Raw genomic sequence first — 21,745 nt, forward strand, 5'->3', positions numbered from 1 at the left:
CCCCCTCAGAGCCGCAAAGGCCCCGTTTTGCCCTCAGAGCCGCAAAGGCCCCGCATTCCCCTCCCCCTCCCCACCCGCACTCACTGCGTGGCGGCGCAGCGGGACATGCTGAGGCGGAGGCTGTGACAATCCGTCTGCCACGAAGTCGGGCTGGCGGCCACGCAGCGCCCGTACTGCTCCATCTCGTTGCGGCAGTACCGCGCCGTGATCTCCAGGGCCGCCTGCCTGTGAGGCGACACCGAATGAGCGCGGCCCGGCCCGGCCCGCTTCCCCCCTCCATGTCCCCTACTCACATCGCTCCGCCGCCGCTCTGCGCATGCGCGGACCTAGCATCACCGCACTACGCATGCGCAGGCCCAGCACTACGCATGCGTGATTTTCTGCATCGCCCCAACTCGCTCGCGCGAGCTCAGTACTGCGCATGCGCAAAGGCCAGCACCTCGGCACTGCGCATGCGGAGCCTCCTGTGTCCCCGCATCACGCATGCGCAAGCACCAGCACCACGCCATCCGCTCACTACGCATGCGCAACCGCTAGCACCGGGGCACCGTGCATGCATTACTTCCCGCATCTCCTCACTGCGCGTGCGCAAAATTCCCGAGCGCTGCCGTGGCTTTCTTTGGCGCACGCGCAGTCTTTGCCCCCTCCCCTCCAGCCTCACGCGCTCTCGCGTTGCCTGCTGCGCAAGCGGGGCTTCTCCCTACCGGAAGCGGAAGTGCGCCGTCTGCAGGCGGTCCCTGGGAAGATGGCGGCGGCCGGCCCGGCTCCGGGCCCCGCGGACGAGCTGGTCTCGTCGGTGACGCTGTACCGCCGGCGGCCGCGGCTCCTCCACGGCACCGTGCTGCCCTTCGTGGCGGGGCTCTACCCGGCCTGGTTGTGGCTGTGGGGGCCGCGGGTGTGGGCAGCGTGGGGGAAAGCGGCGGCGGCGGAGGAGGAAGCGCAGGGCCCGGGCCCGGCTTCCCCTGAGGCCGCGCTGTTGGCGTTGGCCGCTATCGGCGTCCTTCATCTGCTGACGGCGCTCTCGGGGCTGTGGTCGGTGCACGCGCATTGCGCGCTCACGTGCGTTCGGGTGAGTTGGGAGGGGTGTGAGGGGGGAGGGCAAGGCGGTGATGCTCCGAGCCTGGAGGAGCCCGAGGACGGGCGTGGGGCGGTGTGAGGGGGGGCCTTTGGGTCCTTCCAACCCAACCGTGCTGTGATTCTGCGCTTTGAGGGTCTTTAAGGACCCTTCCAACCCATTCCATGGTTCTGTGATCTTTAAGGACCTTCCCAACCCATTCCATAGTTCTGTGGTCTTTAAGGACCCTTCCAACCCATTATGTGGCTCTGTGGTCTTTAAGGACCTTCCCAACCCATTCCATGGCTCTGTGATCTTCAAGGACCCTTCCAACCCAAGCTGTTCCACTCTTCTGTGTTCCATCTGTTGCTGAGGGACCACTGTTTGTCTGTTCTGCTGTAGCCCCATTTTACTGCCCCGTGTGTCCTGACCGCAGATCAAGTATTGAGTGCAGCTCCTTTGTTGGCAGGTTCCATTTTGAGGATGGATTCTCACAATCCTCACCTCAGCTCTGCAAAATAAAGCACCAAAAGACAAAGATTGCTTTGTTCTGCATGTCTTGGTGTGATCCAGCAGGGTTTCCTTCGGCTTCTCACAGAAATCGGGGCTCTGTGATCTGCTTTGTGACGTGCTTGTGCTGTGTTTCAGGAACCCAGCCCTAAGAAAGCCACACTGGCTAAAGTTGTGCCAACCCCCAATAACGGATCTGTAGAACTGGTGCCACTCCACAGAGACCAGGTGAGGCAGAGATGCAGAGCTGCTGTTCCTTTGCTCCTGGCTTAACTGGTTTGGGAAATGTCAGCTGTAGTCGGTCGCTACGGGGATGTCAAAGATCAAAGGCAGAATCCCGCAGCAGTGAAGAGACAAAGAGGGGTTGGGGTTTCTGTTCTTTCTGGTACGCCTCCAGTAGCTGTTTTTGTTCTCTTTCTGCAGGATGAGGACGGGCAGGAGGCTCTCTCCTTTGAGTTTCAGAAAATCAAATACTCCTATGAGATAAACGGCAAGAAGCAGTTTCTTCCCGTCGCTTTCCCCGTGGAGCATCCGCTGTGTTATTACCAGAACGCCCGGGGCTATCAGGAGGACAAAGATATCCGAGCAGCTGAGAAGAAATATGGCACAAATAAGTAAGTTTTCCATGCACAGATCTCTTTTTCGGAATGAGAGGATAGGAAATGATCCCAAAGCGTCGGTCGCATAGCTGTGCTCTCAAATGTTTCCTCCTTGCCTTTGCTTGGCAGCTGTCAGGTTTGTCTTAAAGGCAGAGAACGGGAGATGGAAAGTAATTAAGTGCAGGGAATAATGGAAAGGAAATGGTGGGTCTCTGGGTGTTGTGAGGCAGGGGCTGCGGGTGGCTCTGGGTCGGGCTTTTGTTGAGAGCACAAAACTTTTAGGTTAATAGGTGCAATTAGTATTAATTTTTTGTTTCCCCAGGGCTGAGATGGTGGTGCCGGAATTCTTGGAGCTTTTTAAAGAAAGAGCTACAGCGCCGTTCTTCGTCTTCCAGGTAAAGCAGACAGACAGAAGGAGCTGCAAATGCTTTGTTCTGCCACCAAAGGAGAGAATTCCTCGCAGGTTTGGGTGGCAGAATCACTTCTCTTAAATCTGAAGCTGTTCTCACCCTGTGACATTGATTTATGTCACTGCTGTGGGAGCCATCTCCTTTCTGCCTAACGAGTTCCCGCGATCTGCTGTGGTTTTTCTCAGCTTCATGCAACCAAATGCATTCTCAGTTACGTGAGAAAGATGCCTGGAAATGGAAGGCTTTGGCTTTCTGAGCGAGACGAGAGCAATTTGTGTGCTGTGTTCTCCCTGCAGGTGTTCTGCGTGGGTCTGTGGTGCCTGGATGAGTATTGGTACTACAGCGTCTTCACTCTCTCCATGTTGGTGGCGTTCGAAGCTTCCCTGGTCCAGCAGCAAATGAGGAACATGTCGGAGATCCGAAAAATGGGCAACAAGCCCTACATGATCCAGGTAACCCTGGTAATGAACAGGAGCCCACAGTGTGCCCAGGTGGCCAAGAAGGCCAAGGGCAGCCTGGCCTGCATCAGAAACAGTGTTGCAAGCAGGAGCAGAGAGGTGATTGTTCCCCTGTACTCAGCACTGGTGAGGCCGCACCTCGAGTGCTGTGTCCAGTTTTGGGCCCCTCACTGCAAGAAAGACATGGAGGGCCTGGAACGTGTTCAAAGGAGGGCAATGAAATGGTGAGGGGTCTGGAGCACAGGGCTGATGAGGAGAGGCTGAAGGAGCTGGGAACGTTCAGCATGGAGAAGAGGAGCTCAGGGGAGACCTCACTGCTCTCTATGGCTGCCTGAAGGGAGGCTGCAGGGAGCTGGGGGTCGGCCTCTGCTCTGTGTCATCAGGGATAGGAGCAGAGGGAACGGCTTCAAGCTACGGCAGGGGAGATTCAGGCTGGACATGAGGAAGAATTGCTGTTCAGAAAGGGTGGTCAGGCACTGGAATGGATGCCCAGGGAGGTGGAGGAGGCACCGAGCCTGGGGGTGTTGAAGGAAAGGCTGGATGCTGTGTTGAGGGACGTGGTTCAGTGGGAGCTGTTGGTAAGAGGTGAACGGTTGGACTGGGGGAGCTTTGAGGTCTTTTCCAACCTTGGGGATTCTATGATTCTATGAACCCCGATCAGAGGGGAAATAATCACGGGCACTGAGGAATCGCTCCTGGGCAGTGCTGGAGGTTTGGACGCAGCTGTTAACGGAACTGCTGTTCCTTTTTCTCATCCTTGTCCTTTTCAGGTGATGCCAGGACTTGTGAAAACGCCTTTTTATCTTTACATTTTTTTTAATTATTTTTCTACAGGTCTACCGAAATCGGAAGTGGAGGCCCATTTCCAGCGACGAGATCATCCCGGGGGATATCGTCTCCATTGGTAATGCTTCCCGTGATCCAAAGCTGTTTTAAAACTGTGCTCCTCCTGATTCGTGAAGTGGCACTGAGTGAAATCACACAGTGTAAAAATACCCAAATACCAAAAAATCCATCCTGGTTTTGGGCACTTTTGAGGGCTTTGGTTCATCGGTGCCGCAGCTGAGGGGTTCTAAGAGTTGATCTCTTCTTGTTGTCTTGAAGGAAGGTAGATCTCTAGATAAATCGTGGGGGAAGATGAAGAGTTTCCTTCCTGCTGACAGCATCTCCCTGGGAAGGAAGGGGGGAGGAATGGCAGGGCTCTGTCTCAGCTGTGCTTCCCTGTTAAAGGCTCTTTCCCCGTCTTTGGAGCATCAGTGGGAACGAAATGATTTGAATCGGGAACTTTTCCAGCCTCACCAGAGGCCAAATAACCTTCGGGGTTATTTGAGACACGGACTCAAGGGATAGAGTTGGCAGCCCAGGGGTGATTCAGACCTTTAGGAGCCTTCTGTATCTCAGCTAAACGGAAGGAGAGCTGTTCCCTTCCAGACAGCCACACGTCGCTTCTGCCTCTCAGCTCCTGAGTTTTATTGTCTTCGTGGCAGGCCGATCTCCTCACGAAAACCTCGTGCCGTGTGATGTGCTGCTGCTACGCGGGAGGTGCATTGTGGACGAAGCGATGCTGACCGGAGAGTCTGTGCCGCAGATGAAGGTCTGTGTGAAACAATTCTGTTTTGTCCTGCTTGGAAAATAGAAATATCGAAGGCGTTGCAGTCAGGTGCACGTTGTCAGTCTGTCTGCGTGAGTGCTGGCGTGAGCAGCCTGGCCTGCTTGTTTTCATCTCCCTGTCAGCGATGGATGATTTCTGGTAAATGAGAACTGGAGGCCTGCTTGGTCTGGCTGCGTCTCCAGTCTTGGAGGCAGAACTACAAAGGCATGGCGTTGTCCTCCCACGCATTCCCCTGTCTGAATTCTTCTGGTTGGGTGGAGGTGGGAGGAATAAAGCGTAAAGAACTTCAAAACCCTTCTTGGTGCACCGAGGGGGGGATGTAGAGATGATAAAGGAGCGATCTCAGAGCCTCCCTCGCTGAACTCGCTGTGCTGAGGGGGAACTGCATCTCCCACACTGGGATGTCTGGCTCCAAATCCAGAGCACGTGAATTCCTGGGTTCTCCTCGGGCTGCTTTTAGCTGGAGTGAAGCTGAGGGCGCCTCACGTGGGACGCGGAAAGAGAGGAGCGCTGCACGTTGACTTGTCAATAGCAGTGAACCTGAGAGCTGAGCATTGTCCTGCAGGAGCCCGTGGAGGACCTCAGCCCAGAGCACGTTTTGGACATGCAGACGGATGCCCGGCTGCACATCATATTTGGTGGAACGAAGGTGGTGCAGCACATCCCACCCCAGAAAGCCAGCACGGGACTGAAACGTACGTACCCGTGCAAATTCCCTGTGTGAGAGGGCATGAAATGCTCGTGGATTAATTAATGGGGCTCAATGCAACCTTTGGAGGCGGTTATTGCGTCGCTCTCCTCAACCTCATGCACTGCAATAGTGAGACTGCTGTTAGTTCCTCCTCAAGTTGACTTTATCCCCTTGCAAGCGAGAGGAACGCAAAGCTTTGAGCATAATTTCTCTATGATAAAAGACAGTGGACAGAAGGCAGTCAGAAGCTCACGGCCTTCAATCTTGCTTCCATTCCAGCTGTTGACAACGGATGCGTGGCGTACGCTCTGAGGACCGGCTTCAACACGTCTCAGGTAAGATGTGTGCATGCCTGCCTGCCTCTGTCAGCTCCCTCGTGGTGTTCATACGGTGCTTTCAGGAGTGACGGAGCAGTGGGGGATGGAAATGGGGGCATCGCAGTGATGTGGGTGGGAGAGGTGCGAAAGGAGCGGGGTGGTGCGCGGTGCGGGAGCGTGGGAGCCAGGTTTTAGGGTTCAGGTTTTGTATCGAAATTTAAGCTCCACGTATTTTGTGATTATGGTCAATAAAGGGTAATTGGAGCACGTTCACAAGGGCTGCAGTTGCCAACGTCAGATTTTCCTTTTTTGGAAGTCGATAGAAAACGTAAGGATCCTTAAAAGCAATCACAGAATTGTAGGGGTTGGAAGGGACCTCTAGAGATCATCGAGTCCAACCCCCAACCAATGGTGAAGAGGGACTGAAGAACGGGTTTGGTGTTTTGACAGATCAGTGGGGTGGGGGACTGAAGGTTGCTGATTCTTTGGAGGGTTACAGAGCTGGGACCAAAACACCGGAGTATGATTGTAAAACTGGGTTTTGTACACGTTTCTAACGAAGCAGTGCATGCTGCAGAGCTGGCTTCTTGCACTGAAGGCTGTTCTCCTCAGGGGAAGTTGCTACGTACAATCCTCTTTGGGGTGAAGAGAGTGACAGCCAATAACTTAGAGACCTTCATTTTCATCCTCTTCCTGCTGGTCTTCGCCGTCGCTGCTGCGTTGTACGTCTGGATCGAAGGTGAGCTTCTTCCTCGCCTCCTCACAGGACCTGGCCCAGAGCTGTGGGAAGGACAGGTGTAATTTCTGTGAGTGTAGCTGCGTTGGGCTGCTCCGGTTTTCAGGGCCCACACTGCATTCTGGCTGCTTTTCTCGGCCTCCCACAGCTCCTGCTAAGTAGGTGTGCTTCTCTGGGGCGCTGCCCTTCGTTCTGTGGGGCAGGAGGCACAGGACTTCTCTCACCCCACAGGCACCAAGGATCCCAGCAGGAATCGCTACAAGCTCTTCCTCGAGTGCACGTTGATACTGACGTCCGTTGTTCCACCTGAGCTTCCCATCGAGCTCTCCCTGGCCGTCAACACCTCCCTCATCGCTTTGGCCAAACTCTGTGAGTACCAAACAGAAGGCAGAAACAAAATGCTGGCTGCTTCTGCCTTCGGAGGGTCTTTCCAAGCCCTCCCAGCTGTGTGATTCTGCGATTGATTCGTACATCTGGAACTGTGGGGGATGTTGGTGGGTGTGAAATTGCTGTCAGCTCCTCCGTTTCTGCGCTGCGGTGGTATCTGATGCGATGTTTGGAGCTGGTGGGTGGGAAAGGGGCTTGCTTCAACCCCCAAGGGGAGAACCGAGGGTTTGTGCTTTCAAGGGGGTCCAAAAAGAGCCAAACCAAAGTGCTGACATGAATGCCTGCGTGCTCAGCAGCTTCCTATGTGTGCAGGAGGAAATTCACCATCTTCAGCGTGGGACGGCTTTGCTGCCAAATTGGTTTTAAAACACCACAGAAATTCAGAGCGGGGAGCTCACTGACTCCGAGTGCCGCATTGATACCTTTTGCCTCGCGTTGAAAAGCCGCTGAGCTCTCCCTGCTTTGCACCAGCCGACCTGTAACAGAATTTCCCTCTTCTCCCTCTGAGATGTGTACTGCACAGAGCCCTTCCGCATCCCCTTTGCGGGCAAAGTGGAGGTTTGCTGCTTTGACAAAACCGGCACGTTGACCAGCGACCACCTGGTGGTGAGAGGAGTGGCCGGGCTCAGGTGGGTGCCTGAATTGAATCCTTCTGGTTTCCTCGTTTGTTTCCGCAGGGCTTGGAGCAGAGAGATCTCTCGGCCCCTTTTATTGTGTTTTTGTGTTCTCGGCCCCTTTTATTGTGCTCCTTTTGTACTGCTGTTTACATGTGTTAATTCGGGCTCCTTTTTTGGAGTGCTCTGCTCGGATCTCCGCGGCTGAGATGATGGGCATTGGCCAGCACAGCTGGGCTTCCCACACCTTCCCATGAGTAGCTCTGCTGTTTGCCATCACAGAATATGAATTCTAGGGGGGAAGAATAGGCTGGGAAAAATCCCCAAATCTGTTTGAGAGCATCGGAACGGGGCTGTTAACACAGCCTTCTTCTTTGTTGTGCTGCAGGGATGGGAAGGAAGTGATGCCCGTCTCTGACATCCCTATAGAAACCCACCGGGCCATCGCTACGTGCCACTCGCTCGTGCAGTTGGATGATGGGACGTTGGTGGGGGATCCGTTGGAGAAGGCAATGCTGACGGCAGTGGACTGGACCCTGACCAAAGGTAAAAAAAAAAAACCTTTATGCCTTTGTTCAGGGAGGATGGATGGCTGTTTTTTGCCAGATCTGAGCGTAGAATTACCTGATCTGCGGCCATTTCCCACGCTTCACGCTGACGTCTTGCAAATAGCGAATTCCGGGGCGCATTTGGGGCAGCAGAGATCCTCATGCTGCAGATTTAGGGGGCAGTGAATAGCAAAAATCCACTCTCAGGGCTGTGGGTATTCCCACTCTGGGTGGTGCCTTTAGTTCTGATAATTCTCCATGCAATGGGGGTGGGATTCGCATTGCAGCAATGGAATCGTGACCGGGACCCGAAGGGGAGGGATGTTGCTTCTGCTACTGAGAAACCTTTCAGGATTTCCTGATCTCTTTGTTTCCAGATGAGAAAGTTTTCTCCAGAAGTATTAAAACTCAGGGACTGAAAATTCACCAGCGCTTTCATTTTGCCAGTGCCCTGAAAAGAATGTCTGTCTTGGCGTCGTACGAGAAGATCGGCGCCGCTGATCTCTGTTACATTGCAGCTGTGAAAGGGGCCCCGGAGACGCTGCACAAAATGGTGAGCGCAGCTCTCCAGGACGCCGAGGGCCTTCTGTGGCACGTGGGCTCCTGCCTTCATACCTCGCTTTCAACCCACCGAGTCTGGAAACTGGATGTGGTGGGATTGTGGGGTTTTTGTCCTGGAAGCCAGATTTGGGATGTAGAGAGTTTGTCCTGGAACCTGGGTGTGGGGATTTTGTCCTAGAACCTGGATTCGGGACGTGGAGATTTTTGGAGAGGCAAGACAGAAGGATTTCGTCTTTGAACCCTGATAGAGAGTATGGGGATTTTACCCTAATAGCTGGATGTGGGACAGAGGGATTCTGTCCTGGAACCTGGATGCAGGATGTGGGGATTTTGTCCTAGGACCTGGATGTGGGACAGAGGGATTCTGTCCTGGAACCTGAGCTTGGGATGAGGGGATTTTATCCTGAAACCCAGTCATAGGATGTGGGAATTTTACCCTAAAAGCTGGATTCAGGACATGGGGATTTTGTCTTTGTGAAGAGCGTGCCTTGAACCCAAAGCCCACTGGAGGAGAGGGGGAATTCCAGCCTAACCTCAGTGCGGTGTGGGGATTCTGCCCTCTGCTCATACCCCACGCCTTCTGCTGGCACAAGTGGTTCCTCCACTTTTGCTCTTGTTTGAACAGGACCCCTCCCCTCACCATATTTAATACTGGAACATTCTACATCTTCACGACGGCATTAATGTGACTTTTCCCCCCGTTTTCTCCAGTTATCTCAGTGCCCAAGCAATTACCACGCTGTGCACACTGAAATCTCACACGAGGGGGCACGAGTGCTGGCCCTGGGCTACAAGGAACTGGGGCACCTCACTCACCAGCAGGTACGCTTTCTTTTTCAGCCTTCAGAGAAAAAAAAAATGGAGCTTAAATCCTTTGGTCTCTTAAAGCAAAAGAGAGATGGCGTGAGCTTGGTTGTGGAAGAGTGGGGGGGATCTTTGGGTTTGTGGATGCCCAAAACTGTCATTAACTGCGTTGCTGTTTATAATTTGGACCTTCTGGGAAGAGCACGGCCTCAGTGAGGTGCTCCCAGTTTTATCTTCACCAAGCAATACTTCTGCTTTCCTGTCTGTAAAGCAACAGCTCTTCCCTCGTGGAAGCCCAGCGCTGAACTTCTCACCTGCAAACCTCCTGTTAGATGGGGATGAGAATGCACAGCGCTTTTCAGGGCCATCTCTTCAGCTTTATCTCCAAGAGGTCTTCCCTGTAGAGCAGCTGGGGATGAGCTTGGGCTGCTCTGTGCTTCTCAGAGCACAATTTTTCTCCCAACTGATGCTTTCATCGCAAAGAAGCACCCACCAGCAGACAAGACAGCGAAGCATCGGGCGGTGCTCCAGTTTTCACCAAATCAATCACAAAATCAATCACAGAATCAAAGGGTTTTCCCCCATTTTGCTGTGGCAGGTGCGAGAGATGAAGCGTGAAGCTCTGGAGTGTGACCTTCGCTTTGCTGGCTTCATTGTGGTTTCCTGCCCTCTCAAAACGGACTCCAGATCCGTCATCAGGGAGATCCAGAACGCGTCGCACCACGTAAGCATCGCAGGCAGCGACATCCTGGCCTCACTGGCAGCTCGGGATGTGGAATTTTGGTGCCTTTGGAGTGAAGGCAAAGGGTTCCCCGTGATGAAGGCAGGGAAGCAGCGTGGATGTGGTGTTATTTTTGCAATGGGATTTGCTGTGGCCTGGAGAAAAGGCCTTTCTTGAAGGTGCCTCACGGAGCTACACCTCATAGGGAACATCGCCAGCATCCCTGCTGGGCAGAACTCTTCTCAGTGCCCACAGAAATGACGTTGACCTCTTATACTTTCCCCTCAGGTAGTGATGATAACAGGAGACAACCCTCTGACCGCCTGCCACGTGGCCAGGGAGCTGCACTTCCTCCAGAGGGAACACACACTCATTCTGCAGCCTCCTGCCAGCAAAGGTGACTGATTTCATGCAGCAGTGGCTTCAGCAGCTAAATCCCTCCTGAAGCACCGCAGTCCCATACTACGAGCACGGCTGCTTGATGCCGATAACGAAAAGGGCTCGTTTGCTTTCCAGAGTCCCAGATGACCCTCTGTCCTCTGTCCCTCTCCGCGTTGGGATACGATGAGAGCTTCTCTTTGCAGATTCCACCTGGCAGTGGCAGTCCATCGACGGTGCCATCGTGTTCCCCATTTTGCCCACCTCCCTGCGTGAGCTGACGCAGCACTACGACCTCTGCGTGACAGGGGAAGGTCTCTCTCACCTGCAGGCTCTGAACAGACAGCAGCTGCTGCGGCTCATCCCGCACGTCCAAGTGTTTGCCAGAGTGGTGCCAAAGCAGAAGGTGAGAGATGTTGATAAAACCCAAATTTTGCTGGTTTGCCCGTGGGGATCATCTGGTGGGTAGCAGCAGCAGCAGCAGCAGCGTCGCTCATGATTAATGCTAAAGCTGTTATCAGCCAACGAGCAAAACCTCTTACACTATTCCGAGCCAGCTGGCAGCAAGAAACAGAGCTCAGGATGTGGGCTGTCATTATCCTGAAGGCACTGGGCCCATTTAGCTCCTAAAATTAAGACCTAGGGTGAACCTTTTGGAGCGTGGCTTGGAAGGCAGTGAGTTCCCACCACACAGCAGCGCTCAGCCAAGGCGCATCGTCCAGCTCAGCTGCTCTGCCAATTCTCACCACACAGTTCTTTTGGGCAGGAATTTGTGATCACTACTTTGAAGAGCCTGGGCTACGTCACACTGATGTGCGGGGATGGGACCAACGACGTCGGAGCTCTGAAACACGCGGATGTGGGTGAGTGCACTGCAGGACGCCCATGTGAGCGCCACTGAGTTTGGTGGCAGTTCCTAAACACAAAATCGATGTTAATTTCTCTTGTTTTGGGGCTGGAATTGATCTGACCAACACCGTTCAGGGGCAGAAAGCGAGATAAAGAAGGATCTCTGTGCTGGTGGAATACCTGCTGTGCACGTACAAGCAAGCAGTGGGATTTGGCTGCAAACACATCTTTATGGAAGGGAGATTCTTCCTAAGTCTCCCTTCTCCCTTTTCTCTTTTCAAAGCTTTTTTTATTTCAACCAGTGTGAAAGGCCTGCAGTCACTCCATAACTGGCTGCACGCGTAGATCGCCGTCAGGATTCCCGTTTGCCAGCAAAGAGAGCGCAGCATTCCACCCCACAGATCATGTTTTGCTTATTTCAGGAGTGGCTCTGCTGGCCAACGCTCCTGAGAGGCTGCCTGAGAGGAAGAAGAGGCCTCGGGATGGTCCCAGTGAGTTCAGGCCCGCTGCAGTGCCGCTGGGGAGCGGGACGGTGAAGCCCACGTCGCGTGGTGCCAAGCACAGAGTCATGTCCCAGCGAGAGGAGCAGCTGGCCGTGCAGAGGGTCAGTAATGAGATGTCAAAAATCCCACTAATGCTTTTCTTTCCTTCTTGGTGTGCTGCTGGGGATGGAGAAAAGCAGCTCCTTGCTTTACTGGAGAGATCCTGAAGCTGTGCTGTGAGCACAGGGACTTCTCTTTGGCTTGGGAAAAGGAAGAGGGGAGGGCAGTGCCGTGAAGGTGTGCAACGTGCCTTTCTCTTCTGCCCTGCAGGAGCGGATCAGTCAGGTGCTGAAGGATTTGGAGGAGGACCGCGTGCCGGTGGTGAAGCTGGGTGATGCCAGCATCGCGGCCCCCTTCACCTCCAAGCTCTCCTCCATCCAGTGCAGTAAGTACAGGCGGGAGCTGAGTGCGTGGTGCGGATCTCCGCGTGTCCCCATTCCACCAGTGGGATCAAGGAATAAGGGGAGGGGGAGCGTGGGACGGTGAGAAGCGCTCCCAAACTGACAGCTTTGCCTGTTTGCGTGGTGGCGGGGTCTTTCTGTGCTTATCCTTCCCCCTGTACTGCTTCAGAAGAGGGCTGAGGCACAAAGCTCCCTCCCCAGAGCTCTTCTGTTCCGCTTCCAACCTCTTCCTCTTCCTCCTCAGTCTGCCACGTGATCAAGCAAGGTCGCTGCACGCTCGTGACAACGCTCCAGATGTTCAAGATCCTCGCCCTGAACGCCCTGATCCTGGCCTACAGCCAGAGCGTCCTCTACTTGGAAGGGGTGAAGTTCAGTGACTTCCAGGCCACCCTGCAGGGGCTGCTGCTGGCTGGCTGCTTCCTTTTCATCTCCAGGTCAAAGGTACGGGGAAGGCAGCGTGTTGGGACAGCACCCGGTCCGTGTTTCTTGTATCAGGACTACTGCAAGAGTGCCCCTCTCCAAAATGAAGCTTGTTTTAATTAACAAACAAACCCAGAGTGGGGGAAAGCTGCACAGAGAGGTCTGAAACTCTGTAGGTCTGAAACTCTGTAGCCAGCCCTGCTTGCTTTCTGCTCCCAGCCTTTGAAGACTCTGTCCAAGGAGCGCCCGCTGCCGAACATCTTCAATCTCTACACGGTGCTGACGGTGCTGCTGCAGTTCCTGGTGCATTTCCTCAGCCTCGTTTACCTGTACCGCGGTGCCCAGGTGCGCAGTGGTTCCAAGTAAGTGTCCCTTCCTCCAGCACAGGAGCAGCTCATCCTAGAGCCGTTGTTAGCAAAGTATTACCAAAGGCCTCTTAAGATCATCAGCCATCGCCTCACGTCCCCATGAGCCACACCTGAGCTGTTCTCAAAGGAGGAGAGTGGAGAAAGCCAGCACGTGCTGCTCTTTCTCTGGAAAAAAAAAACACCAAAAAACCCACCAATGGAGGCACTGCTGGAAAGCCTTTTTTTTAAAAAAAAAACATATTTTTTCCACTTGATTTTTGATGTGTGGCCAAGAGTTCCCTACGTTAGCAGGAGGGGTTGCACAGACGACCTCCAGCAGTTCCTCCCAACCCTTCCAGTGCCGCCATTCCCATGAGCTGTGCTTGCAGCAGGGTGCTATGAAAGCAGAGCGCTGTTGCCCGTCTGAATTTGTGCGTAATACCAAATAAATTGGGGTTGGGGAGGAGTTTGGGGGGAAGCTTTGCTTGTGGTGATCCCACTGTTCTCTGCAGCTCTGTTCTTTTTTCAGACGGGAAGAATTTGTGGATCTGTACAAGGAGTTTGAGCCCAGCCTGGTGAACAGCACCGTGTACATCATGTCCATGGCGATGCAGATGGCCACGTTTGCTATCAACTACAAGGCAAGCCACGCTTCGCTCACATCCAGAGGAGCAATTGTGCCACTGAAACAAAGCACTGCTCTTCTCTAATGGCAACCTACGGGTTGCTCGGTGCTCTGCAGAAGAAAGCTCCCACTTTCGGTTCGCGTTGGATCAAGCTGTGTGCCCCACGCTCCTCCTTATCCCCTAACCTGAAATGTCCCGTGAGCACAGCAGCACCTGCTGACAGTTCCTCCCCGCTGCGTTTTAGGGTCATCCCTTCATGGAGAGCCTGCAGGAGAACAAACCGCTGCTGTGGAGCATCATCCTCTCAGGGTTGGCCATCGTGGGGCTGCTCACGGGTTCGTCGCCTGAATTCAACGAACAGTTTGGGCTGGTGGAAATCCCTACTGAGGTGAGCGTGTGGTGCTTCGCTGTGCTCCCCCTGCAGCCCGTCCTCACACCGTTAAGGCTCTCACAGCCAGCAGAAAATAGCTTTAAGTAGAGCGTTCAGAGTAGCAGCAGCTGCAGAGGTTCACCGCTCAGCACCTTTTAGCTTTTGTGTGATGGAGGAAGGGGAGGACTGATGCTCACTGTTGCATTTGTTTCCCAGTTCAAGATCATTATCACGGAGGTGCTGCTGGCCGACTTCTTCCTTGCTTTGTTGGCGGACCGCATCCTTCAGTTCCTACTGGGGAGAGCAAAACTCAAAGTGCCTTCGTGAACACAGCGCCAGGGCCCTGCTGGGGGGCACCCCAAAAATCATCCCTATGATTTGAGAGCAGCTCTTGAGCTCCAGGGAGAGTTTCCTCCCATCTCACGTGGAAATCACCTCTGTGAAATGACTTTTTGGTGTTCCCAGGACGCAGCGCCCGGTGGGAGTTTTGTACTGCCCCGCTCCAGGAGACGTTTACAGAATTTGGTAACTAAAAAGTCAAGCCTGAAGTATTTTGAAATGTGGCTGGGACTTCCTTTGTGATATTTTTAATGGGGAGTACACATAGAAGGGAGGATGAGGCTCAAAGGTGACACCCAGAAACACTAAAATGCAGCAGGAGTTGATGTTCAGAGCAGAGCTGTAGTGTTGTCAAAGTACAGGAGAAGAAACACCGTCATAAACACACCCATACAGCCCCACACACTTCAAATCACAGAAGCACCAGGAACTCCTCTATCGCAGCCGCGCGTCCCGAAAACATTACGAAAATACTTTGGCAGGCGATGAGAGAAAACGCCTTTATTGTCATCCCTCAGCACTTGCTGTAATTGGATCTTAATTAGGGAGGGGGTCAGTGCTTCACGTCCTCGCGGCACTGAGTGCTGTCAGCAAATGGAGGGAGGGAGGCGAGCGGCCGCCGTCCGTTCCACTACAAAGGTGTAGTTGTACTGGAAACGAGCAGAGAAAAAGGGTGGGATTTGGGAAATTCAGAGCGTTGCCATCACTCACCCCAAGAGAAGGAGGTGTTTAATTACCTCTTTCTCAATGTCAGCGAGCGATTTGACAGTCAGGTCAGTGAGAATGGCCTGAAACGAAATGGGTTTTTAGTTGTGAGGTGGGATGTGGAACAACAGAACGGCAGCAGCTGGAAGGATCACTCACATTGCTGTCGGATTTGGGGCTGCGCTCGAATTTGGGATGTAGTGTGAAAGGGATTCCATCCATCGCTGGAAAGAGAAGGGGCAGAGGTTTTAATAGCAACAAAGGAGCCACTGTGAAATCCAGCACTGCGTTGAGCAGGTGAGGGCTTTCAGGAAAGGAGAAAGAAGGCTCACTAAGAGAAAGCTCTACAATCTTATCTGTGTTCCAGTGTTTAAAAGGAACAGAACTCCTTCAGCAGGGGAAGTTGCTTTGTGCAGCTTTATGGTACAGAGGAACGGGTACCTGAAAGGTTGTAGATGCTGGAGCCGTCATCAGCTGAGTTGTGCAGTGTGAAGGAAGCACGCCTGGAGGCAGAGCGAGCCACGGGCTTCTCTGGTGACCTATGGAATTAATATCATGGAATGACAGATGCACAGGGGCTGAAGGGACCTCTGGAGCTCCCCTAGTCTGACTTCCCCTAAAGCAGTTCCCTATCCCTGCAGCACAGTGCCCAGGGTCACATCCAGGTAGGTCCGAATCTCTCTGTGGAAGGACACCCCCACCAACCTCTCTAGGTAGCTGTGCCAAGGCTCTGCCACTCACACAGCACAGAACTTCTCTTTCCTGCTCAGATGGAAATCCCTGAGCTCCGCTTTGTGCCCCCTGTCGTGTCACTAGGGCCCACCAAACGCAGCCCAGCCCCATCCTGCTGCCCCCCACCCTCTCAGATCCCTCTCAGCCTTCTCCTCCCCAGCTGCACAGCCCCAGGCCTCTCAGCCTGTCCCCACCAGGAGATGCTCCAGGCCCCCAGCATCTCTGCAGCCTCCCCTGGGCTCAGTTCCCCATCAGCCTGGGGAGCCCAGCACTGGGCCCAGTGCTCCAGACGGGGCCTCCCCAGTGCAGAGCACCCAGCTGGCCACGCTTTGGGCAATGCATCCCAGGGTTCTGTTGGCCTTCTTGGCCACCAGGACCCCCCAGGTCCTTCCCCACAGAGCTCTTTCCCATCAGCTCAGTCCCAATTCAGACCAACGCTTACAGCTGTTTTTCCCCAGTTGTCTCTCATTTGGACACTGCTCATTTAGTCAGCACACAGCTGACCCTCATTAACAGGTAATGAGCCACAAAGCCTTAACACCACGTAGCAGCAGGACCTGCTCCCAGTTCCAGGTAGGAGATGAGGTCAATGTATACGTACTGCTGTTCAGAGTCAGCCAAGGAGAGCTGCTTCAGCCCCAGACTGACTGTCCTGGGCTTGGGGACAGGAGGACTGCATTTGGGAAGAGCTCCTTTCTTACACCAGATGGCAAAGCTACCGATTTCCCTAAAGGAAGAAAAGAAAACGGTTAAAAACAACAAAAATGGGGAAATGGAACATTTTGGAACAGGAAAAAGGGCGAGAACGCAGGAAGAAGGGGGGAATAGGGCCAAACGGTGGCAGGTAGCCCATTATTCGTGCATTTATTTTGTGTTTTGGGAGGGGTGGGGGGTTTGGTTTCTTCTTTTACCCGATCTTCATGTACTGTGGCACAGCTCTGCTCTTCCCACTCAGTTTGATGTCAAACACGGCCGTCTCAGCAGCCCCACGGGGCTGCAACCTCACATAGAGCCTCTTCTTACGGGACGCACCGGAACCTGGGGGACGAAACAGGAGCCCACAAATGAGGACGGAGCTCCGCCAAACCCCACAGCTTCCTCCCAGAGGCACTTACGAGGCTCCGGGAACTCGGGGGCGCGGCTGTAGCCCGTGGGCTGCGGACTTCGGTCGCTCAGCACCAGGACATCGGTCACCACAGAGCCAGCCGAGCCCTGCGGGGGCCCAGAGCTCAGGAGGGGCCGCGGGATCGGGCCCAGAGCACAGGGGGGACCTCTGGATCCGCCCCACCGCCCGATTTTGCCCCATTTTCACCGTACCGGAGCCGCGGTGCTCACGCACAGGTACCCGCCCTTGTGCCCGAAGCCTTTGCCCAGGTTGGCCGCGCTGCCCTCGACGCTGGTGGTGATCTGTGGGGTGCGCACAGGGTGAGGGCCGGGCCGCATCGGAGCCTCCCCTCGAATTGCGGCCTCACCCTCGTCTTGCAGCCTCCCGTCGGGCCGCGGCTTCCCATCGTACCACGCTCCAGCCCGCTGGAGCCGCCTCGGGTCCCGCCGCCCAGCCGACACCGCTCAGCGGAGCCGCTTCCTCCTCCGCCGCCGCCATCATGGCCGCCTCCTCGCTGAGGTAAAAAGGGGCGGAGCGTCACCGCGGCGCTCCTCGCTCTGCTACTGGCTGGCGCAGAGCGCGGAACGAAATGATTGGAGGCGGTGTTTCGAGCGACGCGCGGAGCGACCAACGAGAAGCGTTGCGTTGAACGCCCTCCCCCAAAGCTTTCAAACGCGGAAGCGGGAAGCAGGCGGAGACGGCGCGCATGCGCAGTTCGCCCACTCGGGGCCGTTTATTGAGAGCGCCGCACCCGCAGCGCCGCATTCAGCTCCGTTCAGCCCTCCGGCGGTGCTTTCCGGCCCGGGGCTGCGATCAGCTTCCGCACCGGTGAGTTTTCCAGCTGGCGGAAGGTCCGTGCGGCTGCAGGAGATGGGCACAGAGAGCTGACTCACCTCTAATGGGACGCAGCATCAACCAGGCGCGGACACGATGTCACCTCCCATAGGGACGCGATGTCACCCTCCCCACTGAGACACAGCATCACTCCATGGGGACACTGTGACCCACACAGGGACATAACATCACCCCTGTGAGGACAAAGTGTCCCCACCCCCTCAAGGGACACAGTGTCACCCACACAAGGACACAATGCCACCCCCCATAGGGACATGGCCTCACTCACCCCAGGGACAGTGTCACCCCCCATAGGGACACAGCATCACCCACACAGGGGCACAACATCACCCCCCATGGGGATAAAGTGTCACCCATACAGGGTCCCACATAAGGACACAATGTCACCCCCCCTTGGGACATGGTGTCACCCCAGGGATACAGCATCACCCCATGGGGACACAATGCCACCCCCAAAGGGACACAGCATCATCCCCCAATGGGACACGTTACCCATACAGGGACACAACATCACCCCTCTCCTTCCCTCTCACCCCCCCCAGAGACATAATGCCACCCACAAAGGGACACAATGTCACCCCTGCCATCCAGAGGCACAGTCACTCCGCACTGGGACACAGCATCACCCACACAGGGACACAACATCACCCCCCATGGGGACAAAGTGTCACCCCCCTCCTCACGCCCCCCCAGGGACACAATGCCACCCACAAAGGGACACAATGCCACCCACAAAGGGACACAGTGTCACCCCCCATAGGGACACAGTGCCACCCCCCCATGGGGACACACTGGGGGGGCCCTGAGCTCACCCAGCTGCTCAGACAGCCCCCGCAGGTACTCCCTGCTGTCCTCACTGAAAGCCCGCACCAATTTCGCCGCCTGCTGCATTTCATCGAGCTGTAAAATAGCAATAATTAAAAAAATAATAATAAAAAAAAAGCACCGTTAATTATTCACGCCGTTAATCGCCAAGGGGAAAAGCAGAGAGATGCATTAAGTGCAAGGTGTTTATTAAGAGGATGAAACAGAGCCTGTAGTAGGGAGAAGCTGGCAACGTTCCTGGGGCCGATCCTTCTGCTTTAAGGATGTCTGACATCACCCAGTAAAACCCACCCCAATTACCATCATTAATTAAAGGGCAAACTTTTCTCACTCCGAACGAACCCACGCTTTGACAGGGGACTCACCACCAGCTCCATGCAGCTCAGCACCTCTCCCTGCTCATCCAGCATGCTCTGGTAATTGGGTTTGGTGCTGAGCACCTCGGCCTGCGATGTCTGCAGGTAACTGGGAGGCTCTTCCCGGCCCTGTTTGCTCCTGCACTCCTCCAGCTGCCTGGAAGACAAAGCATTTATCTGTTGCACAAAGGACAATTCTGTTGTTGTTCTTTTTTAATTTTTCCATCCAAAGGTTTTGCCACAATTCGTACCTGGATGTTTCCTCTGCATCCTTCTGGTAGCGCTGCAGGAGTTCATCCCACGCCTGGCATTCAGCTGAAAACCTACAGGGCAGAAAGCATTGCTGGCACCATGGAAGGGAAGGGATGCCTCCAAAAGTTGAGCCTGGGTGAATCTAATGAGGTTCAACACAGGAAGATGCAAAGTTTTGCATTTGGGAGAGAGGAATCCCAGATGCAGAGTGAGAGGAGCAGTTCTGGAGAGCAGCCCTGAGGGATCCGGGGGGTGAAAAGCTGAATGTGAGGCAGCAGTGTGTGATCACAGCTTGGAAAGCAAATGGGATCCTGGGATGGGGGATGGAGAGGGGGTCAATTCCACTGCTCTGCCCTTGTGAGGCCTCATCTGGAGCATTGCAGCCAGGTGTGGGGGTCTGAATGCAAAATAAAGCTGTTGGAGAGGAGGGGCACTGAGATGGGCAGAGGCTGCAGCACCTCCCATACGAAGACAAGCTGAGGGAGCTGGGTTTATTCAGCCTGGAGAAGAGGAGGCTGCTCTTCAGTGCAGCTTTCCAGTACCTGAAGGAAGCCTATAAACAGGTGAGGAGTCGAGTCTTTGAGAGGGTGGACAACAGCAGGACCAGGGGAAATGGTTTGAAGCTGAAGGAGGGCAGATTGAGGTCGGATGTCAGGGGAAAGTATTTTACTATGAGAGCAGTGAGGTGCTGGAACAGCTGCACAGCAAGGCTGTGGGTGCCCCAGCCAGCCCTGGATTCATTGGATGGGCCCTGGGCAGCCTGGTGCAGTGCTTGATACGGAGGTTGGTGGCCTTGCATGCAGCAGGGGGGTTGGAGCTTCATGATCCTCGAGGTCCCTTCCAACCCAAGCCATCCTTTGGTTCTAAGAAGGACAAGAGTGGGTCTGCATGCAGCAGGAATCCCCTCTGTGGGGTTTAAATTGCAGCACACAGCAGGAATCCCCTCTGTGGGGTTTAAATTGCAACATGCAGCAGGAATCCCCTCTGTGGGGTTTAAATTGCAACGCAGGCACACGGAAAGTGAACTGCAGAGAAATAACACACCAAAAACACCCTGCCTTTTAGAAAGGCAGGAAAATCAGCAGCCCTCACCTGGCAATGCACTCCTTTGCTTTGCACACCGATTCATCCGAAACAGAGTCCGAGGGATCCCTGAAGCAGAGATGCAGAGAGATGGAAGCGTTTGTGCATCACACACACACACACACAAACCCCACAGGGCTCTGCAAACGATTAAAACCACACAGAGGCTTTTTTTTATCTTTTAGATCACCTCAAAAAAAGAAATTAATATTCCCTTCAAATATCCACCGTGATGTTCCAGTAACGTCATCAGCCCCAAGATGCCTCGTTTACTGTTTGGGAATGGGATATTGAGGCAGGAAAACCTGAAAAACAACAAATAGTGGCCTGGAAGTTTCTTACCCTTCAGCTTTCTCCACGCAGCTCTGCAGGGTTCCATCCAGCTTCAGTTTCTCTATGTATCTCTTCAGGTCTTCTGAAACTGAACTCACTGGAGGTGGAAAACAGAGCCACGTGAGCAGCTCTTACACCAACTGCCTGCTAATTGCTGAAGAGCAGAGCAGAAAGCCAGCTTGGTCCCTCGTCTGAAGGTGTTCAGCTGTCATTTGTGCTGATCTCTGGGATCGTAGCTTAATTAAACATCCCTCACAGAAACTGAGGCATCCCTCAGGTGACACCAGCAACGCCGGATCCTTCTTCCCCAAGCCAGCAGATCTCACCTTAACAGCACCCCAATGGAAAGCTGTGCTTTTCACCTCTTTTATAACACACAAAAACCACAAACTCACCGTTGGCTTTGAAAGCCTCGGGACTGAAGCCTTCTGTCTGCTCCAAGATGTGCTCGAGTTTCTGCGCAGAGAACTACGAGAACACAGAGATTTCATCACCCCAAAGCTGTTTGTGCTGTGGGACCCCAGGAAAGCTTGAAATTTAACTGTGTGTTTGTAGGAAGATTCGTTACTGAAGGAGAAATTAATTCCTTTTTTCTGATCCCAATTCTACAGAGCAGAACATAAATGGAAGGTCAGAAAAATATCGTGCTTGGGCAACGGGGGGGGCTGACCTGGAAGCTGGATAAGAGCAGCATAGAGAGGCGTTCTGTTTCTGGCAGGTCCAGGCTGATAGCTTGGCTCAGTGCTGAAAAACGAGAACAAAATTACTGAGGAATGAGTTGACACCAATCCACGAGCGCAGAAATGCTCTCAGAAGACACCAAAAATGGGTTTTGTTAGAGGTGGGGGGCGCGGGAGGGGAAAGAGGAAGGGAGATTTCCTAAGAGGGCAAATTCAGTTTGAAGTTCAGGTGCTGAAAGAAAGAGGAAGCAAATGTTGGCTCATGGAAGCCCTTAACAAACTCATGGGAGAACGGCTTTAAGGCGAAGGAGGAGATTTTGGGGGGGGGGAAATGCTTCACCCAGATGGAGCTCAGGAGCTGGCACTGCTGTGGGAGCCCCATCCCTGCCCAAGGCTCTGTGACCTTTAAGGACCTTTCCAACCCATTCCAGAATTCTGTGGTTCTGTGACCTTTAAGGACCTTTTCAAACCAAACCATTCTCTGCTTCCATGACCTTTAAGGACCCTTCCAACCCAACCCATTCT

The 21,745-nt window shown here is 54.1% G+C and overlaps 4 protein-coding genes across 4 annotated transcripts in view; 1 reads left to right on the forward strand and 3 right to left on the reverse strand.

Annotated features, from left to right (window-relative positions):
• Positions 1 to 299, reverse strand: part of CHCHD5 (coiled-coil-helix-coiled-coil-helix domain containing 5) — a 1,978-nt gene extending 1,679 nt beyond the window's left edge. The window contains exons 1-2 of the mRNA XM_042815346.1: positions 294 to 299; positions 85 to 225 (exon numbers count right to left, since the gene is read on the reverse strand). Coding sequence (XP_042671280.1) covers positions 85 to 225; positions 294 to 295 — 143 coding nt within the window. The 5' untranslated portion in view covers positions 296 to 299. The remainder of the gene's footprint in view (positions 1 to 84; positions 226 to 293) is intronic.
• A 254-nt stretch (positions 300 to 553) lies between these two features.
• ATP13A1 (ATPase 13A1) lies at positions 554 to 14,514 on the forward strand. The gene is made up of 26 exons (XM_042815350.1): positions 554 to 1,069; positions 1,703 to 1,792; positions 1,988 to 2,178; positions 2,486 to 2,558; positions 2,870 to 3,025; positions 3,866 to 3,935; positions 4,519 to 4,625; positions 5,209 to 5,338; positions 5,614 to 5,669; positions 6,264 to 6,390; positions 6,619 to 6,756; positions 7,283 to 7,403; positions 7,777 to 7,934; positions 8,314 to 8,489; positions 9,209 to 9,319; positions 9,900 to 10,025; positions 10,311 to 10,419; positions 10,607 to 10,806; positions 11,167 to 11,263; positions 11,672 to 11,853; positions 12,062 to 12,176; positions 12,437 to 12,633; positions 12,832 to 12,974; positions 13,489 to 13,600; positions 13,830 to 13,973; positions 14,172 to 14,514. The coding sequence occupies exons 1-26, from the start codon at positions 554 to 556 to the stop codon at positions 14,280 to 14,282; spliced, it is 3,756 nt and encodes a 1,251-aa protein (XP_042671284.1). The 3' UTR covers positions 14,283 to 14,514.
• Positions 14,515 to 14,768: 254 nt separating this feature from the next.
• On the reverse strand, positions 14,769 to 17,349 carry MVB12A (multivesicular body subunit 12A). Its single transcript, XM_042815345.1, has 9 exons — positions 17,248 to 17,349; positions 17,049 to 17,138; positions 16,847 to 16,943; positions 16,643 to 16,769; positions 16,333 to 16,458; positions 15,441 to 15,538; positions 15,159 to 15,223; positions 15,032 to 15,082; positions 14,769 to 14,944 (listed from the first exon to the last, which is right to left on the reverse strand). The coding sequence occupies exons 1-9, from the start codon at positions 17,335 to 17,337 to the stop codon at positions 14,882 to 14,884; spliced, it is 807 nt and encodes a 268-aa protein (XP_042671279.1). The 5' UTR covers positions 17,338 to 17,349; the 3' UTR covers positions 14,769 to 14,881.
• Positions 17,350 to 17,545: 196 nt separating this feature from the next.
• The window catches only part of DSN1 (DSN1 component of MIS12 kinetochore complex), a 5,945-nt gene continuing 1,745 nt past the window's right edge, over positions 17,546 to 21,745 (reverse strand). The window contains exons 5-12 of the mRNA XM_042815344.1: positions 21,211 to 21,284; positions 20,936 to 21,008; positions 20,550 to 20,637; positions 20,217 to 20,276; positions 19,124 to 19,195; positions 18,882 to 19,029; positions 18,504 to 18,591; positions 17,546 to 17,697 (exon numbers count right to left, since the gene is read on the reverse strand). Coding sequence (XP_042671278.1) covers positions 17,612 to 17,697; positions 18,504 to 18,591; positions 18,882 to 19,029; positions 19,124 to 19,195; positions 20,217 to 20,276; positions 20,550 to 20,637; positions 20,936 to 21,008; positions 21,211 to 21,284 — 689 coding nt within the window. The 3' untranslated portion in view covers positions 17,546 to 17,611. The remainder of the gene's footprint in view (positions 17,698 to 18,503; positions 18,592 to 18,881; positions 19,030 to 19,123; positions 19,196 to 20,216; positions 20,277 to 20,549; positions 20,638 to 20,935; positions 21,009 to 21,210; positions 21,285 to 21,745) is intronic.

This window comes from Centrocercus urophasianus, unplaced genomic scaffold, assembly GCF_019232065.1.
Source record: "Centrocercus urophasianus isolate 14NV4802_14NV808 unplaced genomic scaffold, USGS_Curo_1.0 seq_1494, whole genome shotgun sequence".
In the NCBI taxonomy this organism is placed as follows: Eukaryota; Metazoa; Chordata; class Aves; order Galliformes; family Phasianidae; genus Centrocercus; species Centrocercus urophasianus.